At 35.0% G+C, this 11,814-nt stretch overlaps 2 protein-coding genes across 4 annotated transcripts; one reads left to right on the top strand and one right to left on the bottom strand.

Annotated features, from left to right (window-relative positions):
- The first annotated feature begins 1,559 nt into the window (after nt 1-1,559).
- LOC121259155 (VAN3-binding protein-like) lies at nt 1,560-4,837 on the top strand. 3 transcript variants are annotated; one of them, XM_041160651.1, is made up of 8 exons: nt 1,560-1,739; nt 2,068-2,163; nt 2,307-2,492; nt 2,955-3,116; nt 3,279-3,696; nt 3,822-3,932; nt 4,064-4,165; nt 4,521-4,837. In XM_041160651.1, exons 2-8 carry the CDS (start codon nt 2,089-2,091, stop codon nt 4,685-4,687), a joined length of 1,221 nt encoding a protein of 406 aa, XP_041016585.1. In that variant the 5' UTR covers nt 1,560-1,739; nt 2,068-2,088; the 3' UTR covers nt 4,688-4,837. The 3 variants fall into 3 exon arrangements, with proteins under 3 accessions (XP_041016585.1, XP_041016584.1, XP_041016586.1); XM_041160650.1 differs by having other exon boundaries at nt 2,030-2,163; XM_041160652.1 differs by lacking the exon at nt 1,560-1,739 and having other exon boundaries at nt 2,096-2,214.
- A 709-nt stretch (nt 4,838-5,546) lies between these two features.
- On the bottom strand, nt 5,547-10,664 carry LOC121260830. Its single transcript, XM_041162865.1, has 4 exons — nt 10,155-10,664; nt 8,630-8,683; nt 6,754-6,879; nt 5,547-5,954 (listed from the first exon to the last, which is right to left on the bottom strand). The coding sequence occupies exons 1-4, from the start codon at nt 10,542-10,544 to the stop codon at nt 5,775-5,777; spliced, it is 750 nt and encodes a 249-aa protein (XP_041018799.1). The 5' UTR covers nt 10,545-10,664; the 3' UTR covers nt 5,547-5,774.
- Nucleotides 10,665-11,814: the final 1,150 nt, after the last annotated feature.

Genomic DNA, 11,814 nt, shown 5'->3' with positions numbered 1-11,814 from the left:
AAGGAGTTTGGTCGGTCTCGGTCTTATAAATTGTGGACCGAAACCATTTGGTCTGATATCGATCAGGGTTTATAAATTTTTAACTGGACTGGACCGAACTATTATATATATTTTTAAAATATTTTTAATAATTTAATATATTATTTTTATATAATAATTATATAAGTTAATAATATAATTTTCATCTAATTTATTATCATTGACTATATAAAATATTTTTTTAATGAGTTAATTACATAATCCACATTAATAATTCATTTAATTTTAATTTAGTAATTTAAATAAAATTTTTATTTAATTTATTTGAAAAAAAAAATAAGAAAAAAATAAGAAATAATTGGGCCGGATTTATCGGACCGGACCGGACCGGACCGGACCGATAGGTCCTTATGGATGTTCGGTTCAGTTCGGCCTGAGAAAAATGATGGACCAAAAATTTCGATCCATCGCCACCCCAGACCAAACCGATTTATATCCTTATATAGTGCATTTCAAACAGAGGAGGGTTACATGTAGCCCGATACCATCTCCTTGGAGTCAACGTGGTCCCAAGGCTAAGTCCTAAATATTAATCAACATTATATATATATATATATATATATATAGTTCTAATTTCTATTTCTCGATCTAAGTTGCTCCCATTGATCAAGAACAATATGGGTGTTAAAATCAAGATTCAGAAGTACCAGTCAGAATATGTTGTCATCTATGTGCTGCAATAATTATAATTCTATAAAATAAAATACGAGTGCTACATGTATGTATAATTTTATACATGATATTATATGTATTGAGTAACAGTCTTGTTTTATCAATATTTTATTTTTTAATTTAAAATTTAAAATTTTTACCTTTTTCAATAGCTCACACATAAGCACATATGATTGATTATGAGGGAAAATTATAGGGATCCTGCTGGCAGATCCCGTACGTTTTCCCGATTGCTTTTTTTTTTTTTTTTTTAGTATTTTTACATAGTAATTAAGAAAATTTTGTTTAATAATATTGTGAATTATTTTTTCTTTTTTTAAAAATATTTAAAAGTGTTAAAAAAATGATGTAAAACAATAAAGTTTTAAATATTTTTTTTTCCACATAATTTTTTAACACTTTTAAATATTTTTAAAAAAAGAAAAAATTCACAATATTATTAAACAATATTTTTTTAATCACTAAGTAAAAAAAAAAAAAAGAAAAAAAATAATCGGGAATATGAACGGGATCCCTAGCATTGCCCTTATATAAGTAAAATTATAAGTATAAATACTATTTTTTTTAAAATAAAATATGGTTGTCACTTGTTTTTTACAATTGCTTTGATTTAGTGTTTGAGTTTTAAAAAAATTATTAGTTTATTGTGGAGTTCTAATTAGTGTTTGGTTATTAATGGTATATGTGAACTCTAATTAATCTGTGAAGGAGGATCTAAAATGCTTTCACGGGAATATTATTTTTGGGAGTCTCCCTTCCCACTTGTGGAATGTAAAGAAAAGAACCCTATTATTAATTATAAATAGAAGAATGCAGGAGCTTTGTATGGTAATCCAGATACAGGACACACTACTGCGGGCAGTGTGTCTTTTTTTGTCCCAACAGAATTCCACCTTTAAGTAATGAGTGCGGACTCACTCTCTCTCTCTCGATTAATCATTCCTTTACAAACATAGATAGATGGCATGCCTTGATGTTCCTCTTTGAGAAAGTCTTCCATTCAAGATGCATCTTTATGCTAAATTACAGTAATTTCCCCAACTTTCATCGATATTATGTTTTCTCCATTAGAATGGTTACAGTTTACAATTATGGTCTGTATTTTTGGTCGATCGTTCCTTTTTTTTTTTCTCACTCTCTAGCAACTCGAGGTGGCCATTTGTATCTTCAATGAACCCTAAGTACTTCCTTACTTTGATCAATACAGCTAGCTAGTATTTAAAACCAGATGATCAGTATAAACTTGTACACCTTTTCGACTCTTTTTCTAGTTTAAGCACATGTAGATCGGAAAAACCATGATTTGTGTTCGGCACAGGTAGAAAAGACCTGTACGATTTTGTTTCTTCCACACAGGTGGCATAACTTGAATCTTGCATGGATTCACAAGGAGCATTTAGAGCAGGGAGAATCTCCTTTAAAAATGAGCACCAATCAACAGCTTATAATTTAGTAAGTATGAGTACAGTACTCCTTTTCCGTTAGAATTAATATTTTGTTCAGGTTGAAGCAACATTACTATTTACTTCTCTCTTTTTTTTGTACTTTGAATATCTTTTCCCTCTGTCTGTCCATTGAAACATGATTAATGTTAGGAGGGGAAGTCCGAATCTTCGACAAGATCAGCACATGGATGCTTGACTACAAATGAAAACCCATCCTGCTCTTCTTCCTGCCGCTCCTTGGACATTCTGCAGGGCCCTGTCCATGCCATGGAGTTCCTGTGTCGCCCATGGAGCCCCTCTGCAACTAACTTCATGCAGATAATTTCATCAAGTACTGTACGTGAGAAACCACAATCAGATGTCATGTCTTTATTCTTTGACAAGTTCACTTGATTCTAACATAATGCTTATATGGATGAAATGTGTTACCATGATTTTGGCTGCATAATATTGAAAAGGGAAAAGAAGGGCCGGGGAAGCAGTAAGCATGGGTGTAGCTAGCCTGGCTTTAACATGCTTGATCAGTGGTATTTGTTACTTGGCTATGGGATATGAATGATGTCCAACTACTAATTTCACTAATGCCGTTCACTATTCACAGTATCTTTGAGATAAAGATGGAGATGGAGAGTTGAGATAATCTCTCTCTCTCTCTCTCTCTCTCTCTCTCTACATGGTATCGAGCTTGCTTGATTTGAAGATGATCGATCTTTCATAGTTTCTTAAGAGTACTAACAATTAGATGGCATAGTTTCTGCTTGCTCTGATAAAGGAGAGCAATGATTGTCGTTTTTGCAGAATCTGTTGTCTCCTTCACAAGACAGTTGCTATCTAGGACGGCAGGAGGAAAAGCTACATGACGATCATACCATAGGAGAGCAAGGAGGAAAAGCAAAGACGGAGAAAACCAAAGAAACCAAAGGGTATGCAGCCCAAAGCAACAGAAGTACTTTCAGTCGGGTGGCTCTCTCTCTCTCTCTCTCTCTCATTCCTTACGAATTTATCGATGTTTTCCAAACTAAAACCTTATTTTGCGTTGAAGAAAAAGGAAATTTCCTTGAACATTACCACCATAAAGCTGAAGTAGAAACATTTTAACGTATTTTAGGCCACTTTCCGCAGGCACTGTTTACAATTGAAAGGTCTGTTCCATCTTTTATTCAAAAGCCCAAGTTCTTTGCCAGCTTGTTAAGACGTAGAGTGAAAACAAAAGAGGAAGACCGACTTCGTACTGCCAATGTTCATGCTACCCTTTCTGTGGCATGCTTGGCTGCCGCAATAGCTGGCATTGCTGCCAACAGCACCAAAGAGGCAGCAAAAGATTTCATCCCTATCAGTAATGGAGATGGAGGCAAAGTAGCATGGGACAAGAACATGGGCGACATCGTTGCTTCGGCTGCTGCTCTTATAGCCACAGTATGTGCTGAAACGGCAGAGTCCATTGGCGCAAACAGAGCCCATGTCGCCTCGGCCGTCAACTCGGGCCTCGCCGCTCAAACCCCTGTTGACATGATTACACTTACAGCAACTGCTGCAACATGTGATGCATCCTATACTCAGTACCTTAGTTTCAGAATACGATCTGATTATACAGTTTCCCTTTCTGTTGACCACTTCATTTCTTGCCAATGGATTAAACTGATGGTATGAGGAAATTTGGGCCAGGTTTAAGAGGAGCTGCGATACTCAAATCTAGAGCTATGGCATACGACTCTTTATCAAGGTGTCCAGAACTGCTTGAAGTAGGGGCCCAGTTAGTAGTTGTCACACCTTCTGGTATAATTACTGTCCCCTTGCATAATTTCCATAATTTTTTTGTCACAAAAGTACATGAGAGTTTATGAAAGATGCAACACTTTGCTATTGCTGGTAAAATGATCCTAAACAATTTTTGTTCATATGCACAGGGCATAAAAGACATATGCGGGTCTCCATTTATTTCAAACGTAAGCAGCTCATTTTGAGCCTTGAAAAGAAGTTCTTGGGAGTTTTGACAGCATTAAAGAAGTGTAAGATTTACTTTTCTTCTTTTTTAATTAAGTAGTTTTAGCATGCCCTTGGAAATGATTCGAAATGATATAAGGTAGAAGACTTTTACACCACACACCATCCATATGATATAATTTGATTTGTAATATTCAAATTTTTAAAATTTATCTTCTAAATCAAATTATGACACTTAGATAGTGTGTGGTGTAGAGGCTTTCAAATATAATTATTCAAGGTAGAATATTGGGATTAGGGTAGTGCCAAACTGGATATAGCAACAGCAAAATTCACATGCCCTCATAATACCAGAAACCTTTTTTTTTCTCCCCTTATTTAACTCAAGTAAAATCATGAAGTGTAATCTAAATCGTGCAGACAAGATTTTTCATGTGACGGAGGAAACTGAGGAAGCTCATGGCAACTTCTCCATCAGCCTAAAAAGCCATAGTGGTGATATCAAGGTCTGGTTTGAAGATGAAAATCAATGGTCACTCTGGGTATCAGTGATTTCTAATCTCTTGCAGATGCATAAATCTTATTGATATATGTTATCATAGAATCTCTACCAATCAAAATAATAATCAGGTGGTTCTCCTGGCGTTTGTTAAGCTAGTTCCAAAGATCTCTTTCACTATGTATTAATCCACACTGGTTTACGGCATTAATGCATTAAACTAGTTTTTTCTGTGTGACACATCAAATTTTGCCATTTGCCATCTAGGGCCCACCTAATTGCATGCTGCACAATATAATTACATGAGTAAGTAGAAATCTATAATTCTATGCTCCGTAATTAAATAGGTTGCAAGACTCTGAGGATACTGGCTAGCTAGCTAGCTAGAGGAACAAAATACATGACTTTTTGTCCCAATTCAGTCTACAATCACGATTATGCACAGCGTGCACTAATCGTCTGGTAGATAGATAAATTATACTCAGAAACGCCGTCTTATATGCAATCGTGAAGAGAAATGAAGAAAACTGTTCTGACAATTAACAATAGAATGTAGAAATCACTTCCAATAAGTCATTTCTAAAATGGTAATTCTGCCAGAATGGTGCAACCGGGGTGATGAAAATACCGTGAACACCCTAATAATAACAAAAAGTAATAAGACAATTGAAAATAGCAATAAATCGGATCTATATAACATGCATAGAATAAATCAATGAACTTCATGCATTAAGATCAAACGATCATCTTCATATTGAGAATTCAAAGAATAAATGACAGCAAGACTTCACTATATTAGTGCTACCGAAGGTCCAAAGGATAACAACAAACATAACTAAATAACTAACTTCACCCTACTCTGAAAAGATTATGTTTGCAAAAGCTAAGGTGAGCAGATTCTCTTAAGATGATAAGGCCGCCTACCATCAATATGAAGATTTCTGTGCTGAACAAGACATTGAGGTATTCCTAATTTTCTTTTTTAAAAAAAATATACAGATCCTCGTTATCCAGCAAAAATTACAAGCACTTTCAAGTTACAGGAAGAAAAATTAACACCAAACATGAAAAATATATGAGACTAAATATCAGAACAGACGAACAGCGAAAAGGCTTGCATTCTCATAGCTCTCTGTATACTATGTCCGCCATGGCACTACTACCTGGGTATCCCGTCATTTCTCCTCAAAGTCCACATCAATAATGTCAGGCTCCGACTTTGAAGTAGTGTTGCCTCTGCTGCCTCTTGAAAAGAAGTCCCCTTTTGGCTGCCAGACGATGTTTCCACAGCTTGTACAACGAATTATTTGGTTCTTGTAACCAGCAAATTGCCTCTTACAGGCTGGGCAAGCCCCCTGTCCAATTTTAGTGCAAAATGGAGTGAATAACATGTTACGATATATATAAATATATACATATATATGAGAGAGAGAGAGAGAGAGAGAGAGAGAGAGAGATGGGTAAATTTATCAACACGGCACATCAAGAAAAGCTAACAACCAAAATGACTTATATTGATCACTACTATTTCATGCTAAGGAAACATGATTATCTTTGACAATACCTGACACGTGTGAACAAGCTATACATACAAAATAGTTCAAATAGAATTATTGAACTAAGTTATAATTAAGTAGGATGAAAATATTTAAATTCCTACCCAAAATAATTAAGAAATTATTTATTTAAATGACAAGGCCCAAAATCAGCAGAAACTATTTCCACCCTTTAGCAATTTTCAAAACCAAATGAATTATTTGATAAAAAAGAGGTGCATATGCCAATGGAGGATTTTTGCATAAGTAAAAGCAATGATATTATAATCGCGAGAGTCCGAGGGACTCAACCTGAATACAGACAAAAAGAATTATAGTAAGGGTCTCCCTTTTCATTTAGTAGTTGCAAAAGCTATACAGACAAGATGCCAAAATTTCAGTGGAATGCTAACAGCTAGAAAGTTCAAACAAAGAGAGTCACTTGGTTATCTCATCTCATCAGGTTGATTTCTGTCCTAAAATTCATTTGAGTTTATGAGGTACAAAGCAAACCTGATAATGGTATACAATGCAACTAGTAACTGAGAGCAATAATAAAATTATATGAGCACATATGCATGCACATTGCAGGCAAAAGTTGAACAAGAACTGGCCATACCTTTATAACAAGGTTATTGGCAATAGTCCCAATGAGAAGAGGACCGGCAAATGGAAGTATCCATACCGCAAATATCAAGAACCGAAAAAGCCATCCAGATAATGCAAGCCAGAGGAAGAGAATAGTCTACAAAAAGAAAACAAGAAAGTTGAAAAACTACATCAAGTGAGCTAAGAAAACATTTGCAGAGCTGACATCCAGAATGCACAAAGAGAAAACATGAATGCATATTCAAGAATATTTTTCCTGAATATACTTATTAATACAATGTCTCTCCCCACTTCCACCCCTTTCCAACACCTCCTTCCCCCAAGGCTATGGTGAAAGGGAGAGGAAACGAGCGTACAAATTCTTATGAAGAATTACCCAAGTGTTCAAAGTATGAAATAAATCTATCAATTTCATATTTGAGATTTTCTACACCACTCACAAACAGAATATACAACCCTCAAACTTTTTTTTTTTTATAAGTAAAAGATTTTATTCATAATATAAAAGTCAGCATAGCCCAAGTACATAGGAATCTTGTGTGCTTAGAGTAAATAAGTCATTTTACAAGCCACCGTAAATAAGTCATTTTAAACAAGAGTCTTGTGTTAGGTGAAGGCTTCACCATTAGAAACCCAACCTTGATTGATTATCGAGAAAAGAAGTGAGAAAAGTGCCAGCAAGTTGTATCACAGCTATAGAGCTGGCAAACATTTAGTATCTGCACCCTGTAACATGTGCATATCCAATCTGGCAGGAAAAGTCGTATCACAGTGTTTTTTTTTTTTTTTTTAATTTTATTTTACAGGTGAGTCGGCAATCTTCACTAGTTTGTCGTGGGAAAAACACATGGCGCCATGCTTAATTTCAACCTTAAAATGCAACAAGATAAAAGAAAGGTTGTTAAGAAAAAATATTAATAATTAAATCTACATTTTCCTATAAGCATATGTTTTTGGGACTAGTGGTGATTTTACATGATACCAAAGCAGGAGTCTTGAATTCAAGCCCTAACTCTATAGTTCACCCAATCAATTAAATATTCTATGTGATGACCCACTTATTGACGAGCTTGGCCCACACATGAGGGAGTCTTAAAACAAAAATATAAATAATAAAATCTACTTCTTCCATTAACTTAAGCTTTTGGGACTAGTAGTAATTTCACAAAGGTTGTATATGTGCAAGTCACTCATGTCTATTTAAAGAGTTTTGCTATGTACAAGCAAGTTTGCGTACCAATCTGCGTACTAATATTGTTACCTTTATATTCTAAATTCAAATTAGTACTGTTTTCAATAAAATTTACTTTCTGAACAATCATATTGAAAGGATGTGCGTATTAGTGCGCAGAATCGCTTACAATTGGATTTTTCCCTATTTAAAACCAAAGACAGCAGCAGACAGAAGGGATATGGCATTCAAAGGCAAAGTTTTGATTCCAACAGATCCATGAGTGTCATTCCCTAGGAGTTCTAACCTGCCTTTTTTTTTCTCTTTCTTCCTCACTTACCTACCAAACAAAATATGTGCAATAGCATAACTGTTTATTGGTACAAGAATAGGCAAGATTAAATATATATGATTCAACTTTGTATTTGGTAGTTTCTAGAACGATCACTACTAAGATATCTTAAGGTCAAAAGAGAGGTTCAATAATTTCTCCCTGTTGTGTTTCCCTCCAAAACCTTAATCAGCTGCTGAGACAAAATTCCAAGGAAACAGTTTTCTCTAAAACTAAAACACAATCAAAACTGAATAATCACAAGAATGTATTTCAATCAGGGCCATCTGTCAAATAATATAAAGTGTAACCAACAATAATTTTCATAGAAAACACCATTAACTATTAAGTGTAACATGCTGCAAAATTTTGAGGTATACATACCGCAAAACTTCTTCCCAGTGGAGTATCCAGAAAATCACTGAGCTGTTTCCTGTACTGCATGGATGATGAGGAAAAATTATGAGTAATCACACTGACATCTGAAAACATAAGATCCAATTAGGCAAAAACAATACTTAAAGACAAAGACAGGGCCAATTTCATACAGAACACAAACAAATGTAAGGCACCCCAACTAGAAGCCTTGGAAGAAGCAACTTTAAAAGGTGAAAAAAAATTGCTTTCTTTTGTTTTTTATGTGTCAACTCAAGAAAGCCCAACTTACATCTAGGCTTATACTCCAAATGAATAAATCAATGGTACAATTGAAACCATTTAAGATCAATATAAACTACAATAATTTCTCTCTCATAAGTAATGTGAGATCTCATTCACCACCTTCTACTCAATCCAAAACCCAAAGTACCAATATATAGTGCTAAATTCAAAAGATCGCACGTCAAAGTTTCTGGCAGAGCGATCCATCCTCCATCCGTTTTTGTATTGGATCCTAACTTAGCACTACATTATGCACTCTAGCAGTTCGTAATATAGATGAAAAATCTCAAGAAAAGATGAGTTCTCAAACCATGGATCATAAGGAAAGGTAACTTCTTTGTTATCTTCTTTGTTGAAGATAAGAAGGCATATTTTAGGTTTAGAGCTTACAATTCTGAAGTTTAAATGTGACGTATCAAAAAAAAAAAAATTCTGAAGTTTAAATGTCAATGAACCAAAAAGTTATCTTCTTTGTTGTTCAAAGATATCTTTTGAAAAATCCTAGGTAGATGAAATTGCAGTGTACTTGAGTACTTCAGCTGTTCAAAGTATTGTTGTAGTGGTAATACAGATTCTGAAAATGATCTGAAATCTGTAAACAAAGATGCATTTTGAATCATTGTAAATTCTAAAAGTAGTAGTATATACGAAACATATGTCAAGGTGTGTGCATAGAATAATTGGTAAAACTCTTTCCCCCTAGCTTCATCTTTTCTATTTTGTATTACTCTGTTTTCTGAAGTGCAGGGATACGAGTTATGCCTAAGAATGAATGAAAATTCAGAATCCGCTTTGTTAACAACTAATGAAGGTATAATTAATGCAACTACGAATCTCAGGGAGGGTTCGATCGTCTGGTGGCAAGCTCAACAAATGCAAGCTGGACAGGAAGTGGGGTTGAAACGAGTTTAAAAAGCGGCAATCAAAAGAATATTGAATACTGAAAAAAAAAATCAAAGGAATAGTGATTTTCTTTCCCTGACTAGGAAGAAGAATCGTGAACTTCATACTATTAGTTTCCACTACTTTCGAACCAATTAAAATGCACAATTGAGAAAAATAATGGCATTTGGATGAAACACAGTACAAAGAAAGACCTACATAAACACTCTCACAGCTAATCCCAATTAAAAACCAGAATAATTCTCCAGTTTCGATTTCATTTCCAATGTCTCCTCAGCAACCAAACAAACGAACCCCTTACAATTTACGAAATGTAACAGGTTGATGGAAGGGAGATAGAACAAACCCTCGGCAAGTTTCTATTGAAGTCCATGGTGAAAGTGCGCCATCGGAGGCCGATCTCGAACTCCCTGTCGATGTCGCGGGCGCGTTCGGAGGCGGAGCGGGCAACGGAGCTAAGGCGGCGTGAAACGGAGTATTGGCGATCGAGGCGCTCGGCGGCCTTCTTGGCCTCGAAGGCTAGCTGCTCGAATCCGTCGTTGGCGCTGCGCCAGGCGTCCCTCCAGGCCTCACCGGAGACCATGCGCCTCGCGAAACCGTCGATGTCACTGCGCCTGAAGGCCCGGATGGGCGCCAATTGGCGGACAGAAGTGGCCTGGCGGATACGGTAGGGCATAGGGATACGGTGGCGTGGCTTTAACTGGAGTGGGGGTTGCCATGGCAGAGTTGTGGCCATGATCGTAGCCTACCACAAAAATTAGGACACAAGTAAATTGGTAATACTTTTGCTGGGAGTGGGAGGGTGGGTTTTCTGGGTCGGGTGCTGAGCTTTACGAATGTTTGCAGTGCGAAATCATGGCATACAATCGAACCCGTAACACGCAAGTGATCCGATCCAACGTGTCAATTTCCTTAGCGAAATGATAGGCCTATATCACTCACGGGAATTTATTTTATTTTATTTTTATTTCTCCTTTCAGCAAGGCGGTTTGAAATTGAGATGCATTTTAAATTTATTATTTTCGATCACATTTTGAGAATTATTTATTTAAATAATTATCATCAAAATTTATTTAAATTATACTGTTTTAACAAGTGTAAATGAAAATAACAAATTCTTGGACGAATTACAAGTTACATGGTTCATCTATTTTTCGTCCTTAAAATAGACAAAAAATAAATGATAAGAATGATTTGATAATTGAATCATAACTGAACTTGTACATACTGCACACCATTACTTTTTAATAAATAGATGATACATAATTTAAAGATTAATAATTTCTATATTAGATTATAAAATGGGTCGCAGATTCAAGGATGTGGAGGTGTAAATTTGGATGCAAATCAAGGTACCCGACTATACTTGTCCACATTTGGATTTATAATCTGATTTGGATACCCGAGCAGATTAACTTGGTTATAATCTGGGTGGGTTCTGAATTATAAAAACTTAGTACTCGTTTGTTTTTAGAGATGAGTTGAGATTAAAGTTAAAAAGTTGAATAAAATATTGTTAGAATATATATTTTAATATTATTTTTATTTTGAGATTTAAAAAATTTTAATTATTTATTTTATTTTGTATTGAAATTTAAGAAAGTTGTAATAATTAGGTAAGATGAGATGAGATATTTTCTGAAAACAAACGAGACTTAAGATATTCGATTATCTAAATTGTAATGGACATCTGGATTTGTAAAACAAAAATAAAATTTAAAGATGGGGATTACAAACACAAAACGACACCATTTTATGTATAAAGTATTTTTTTTAATGTGAACAAGTACCAGGTATTAATTCATAACCCATGTTATATAATTGTACCCGCATTCGAATATGATCATATACGAAATTCGAATACCCTCCAAATGAATCAAGTTTTTTGAGTTTCGGACCGAACTGGACAAAAATTACCCAAATGCACATGCATAAAAAAAAATATTAGATACAAATTTAAATATACTATTTTAACCCTAAAATCTTATAGGAGGAAATGGTAGTAA

This window comes from Juglans microcarpa x Juglans regia, chromosome 4D, assembly GCF_004785595.1.
Source record: "Juglans microcarpa x Juglans regia isolate MS1-56 chromosome 4D, Jm3101_v1.0, whole genome shotgun sequence".
Classification (NCBI taxonomy): Eukaryota; Viridiplantae; Streptophyta; class Magnoliopsida; order Fagales; family Juglandaceae; genus Juglans; species Juglans microcarpa x Juglans regia.
The sequence above is the reverse complement of the archived record's forward strand: the minus strand, read 5'-3'. Positions and strand labels throughout refer to the sequence as shown.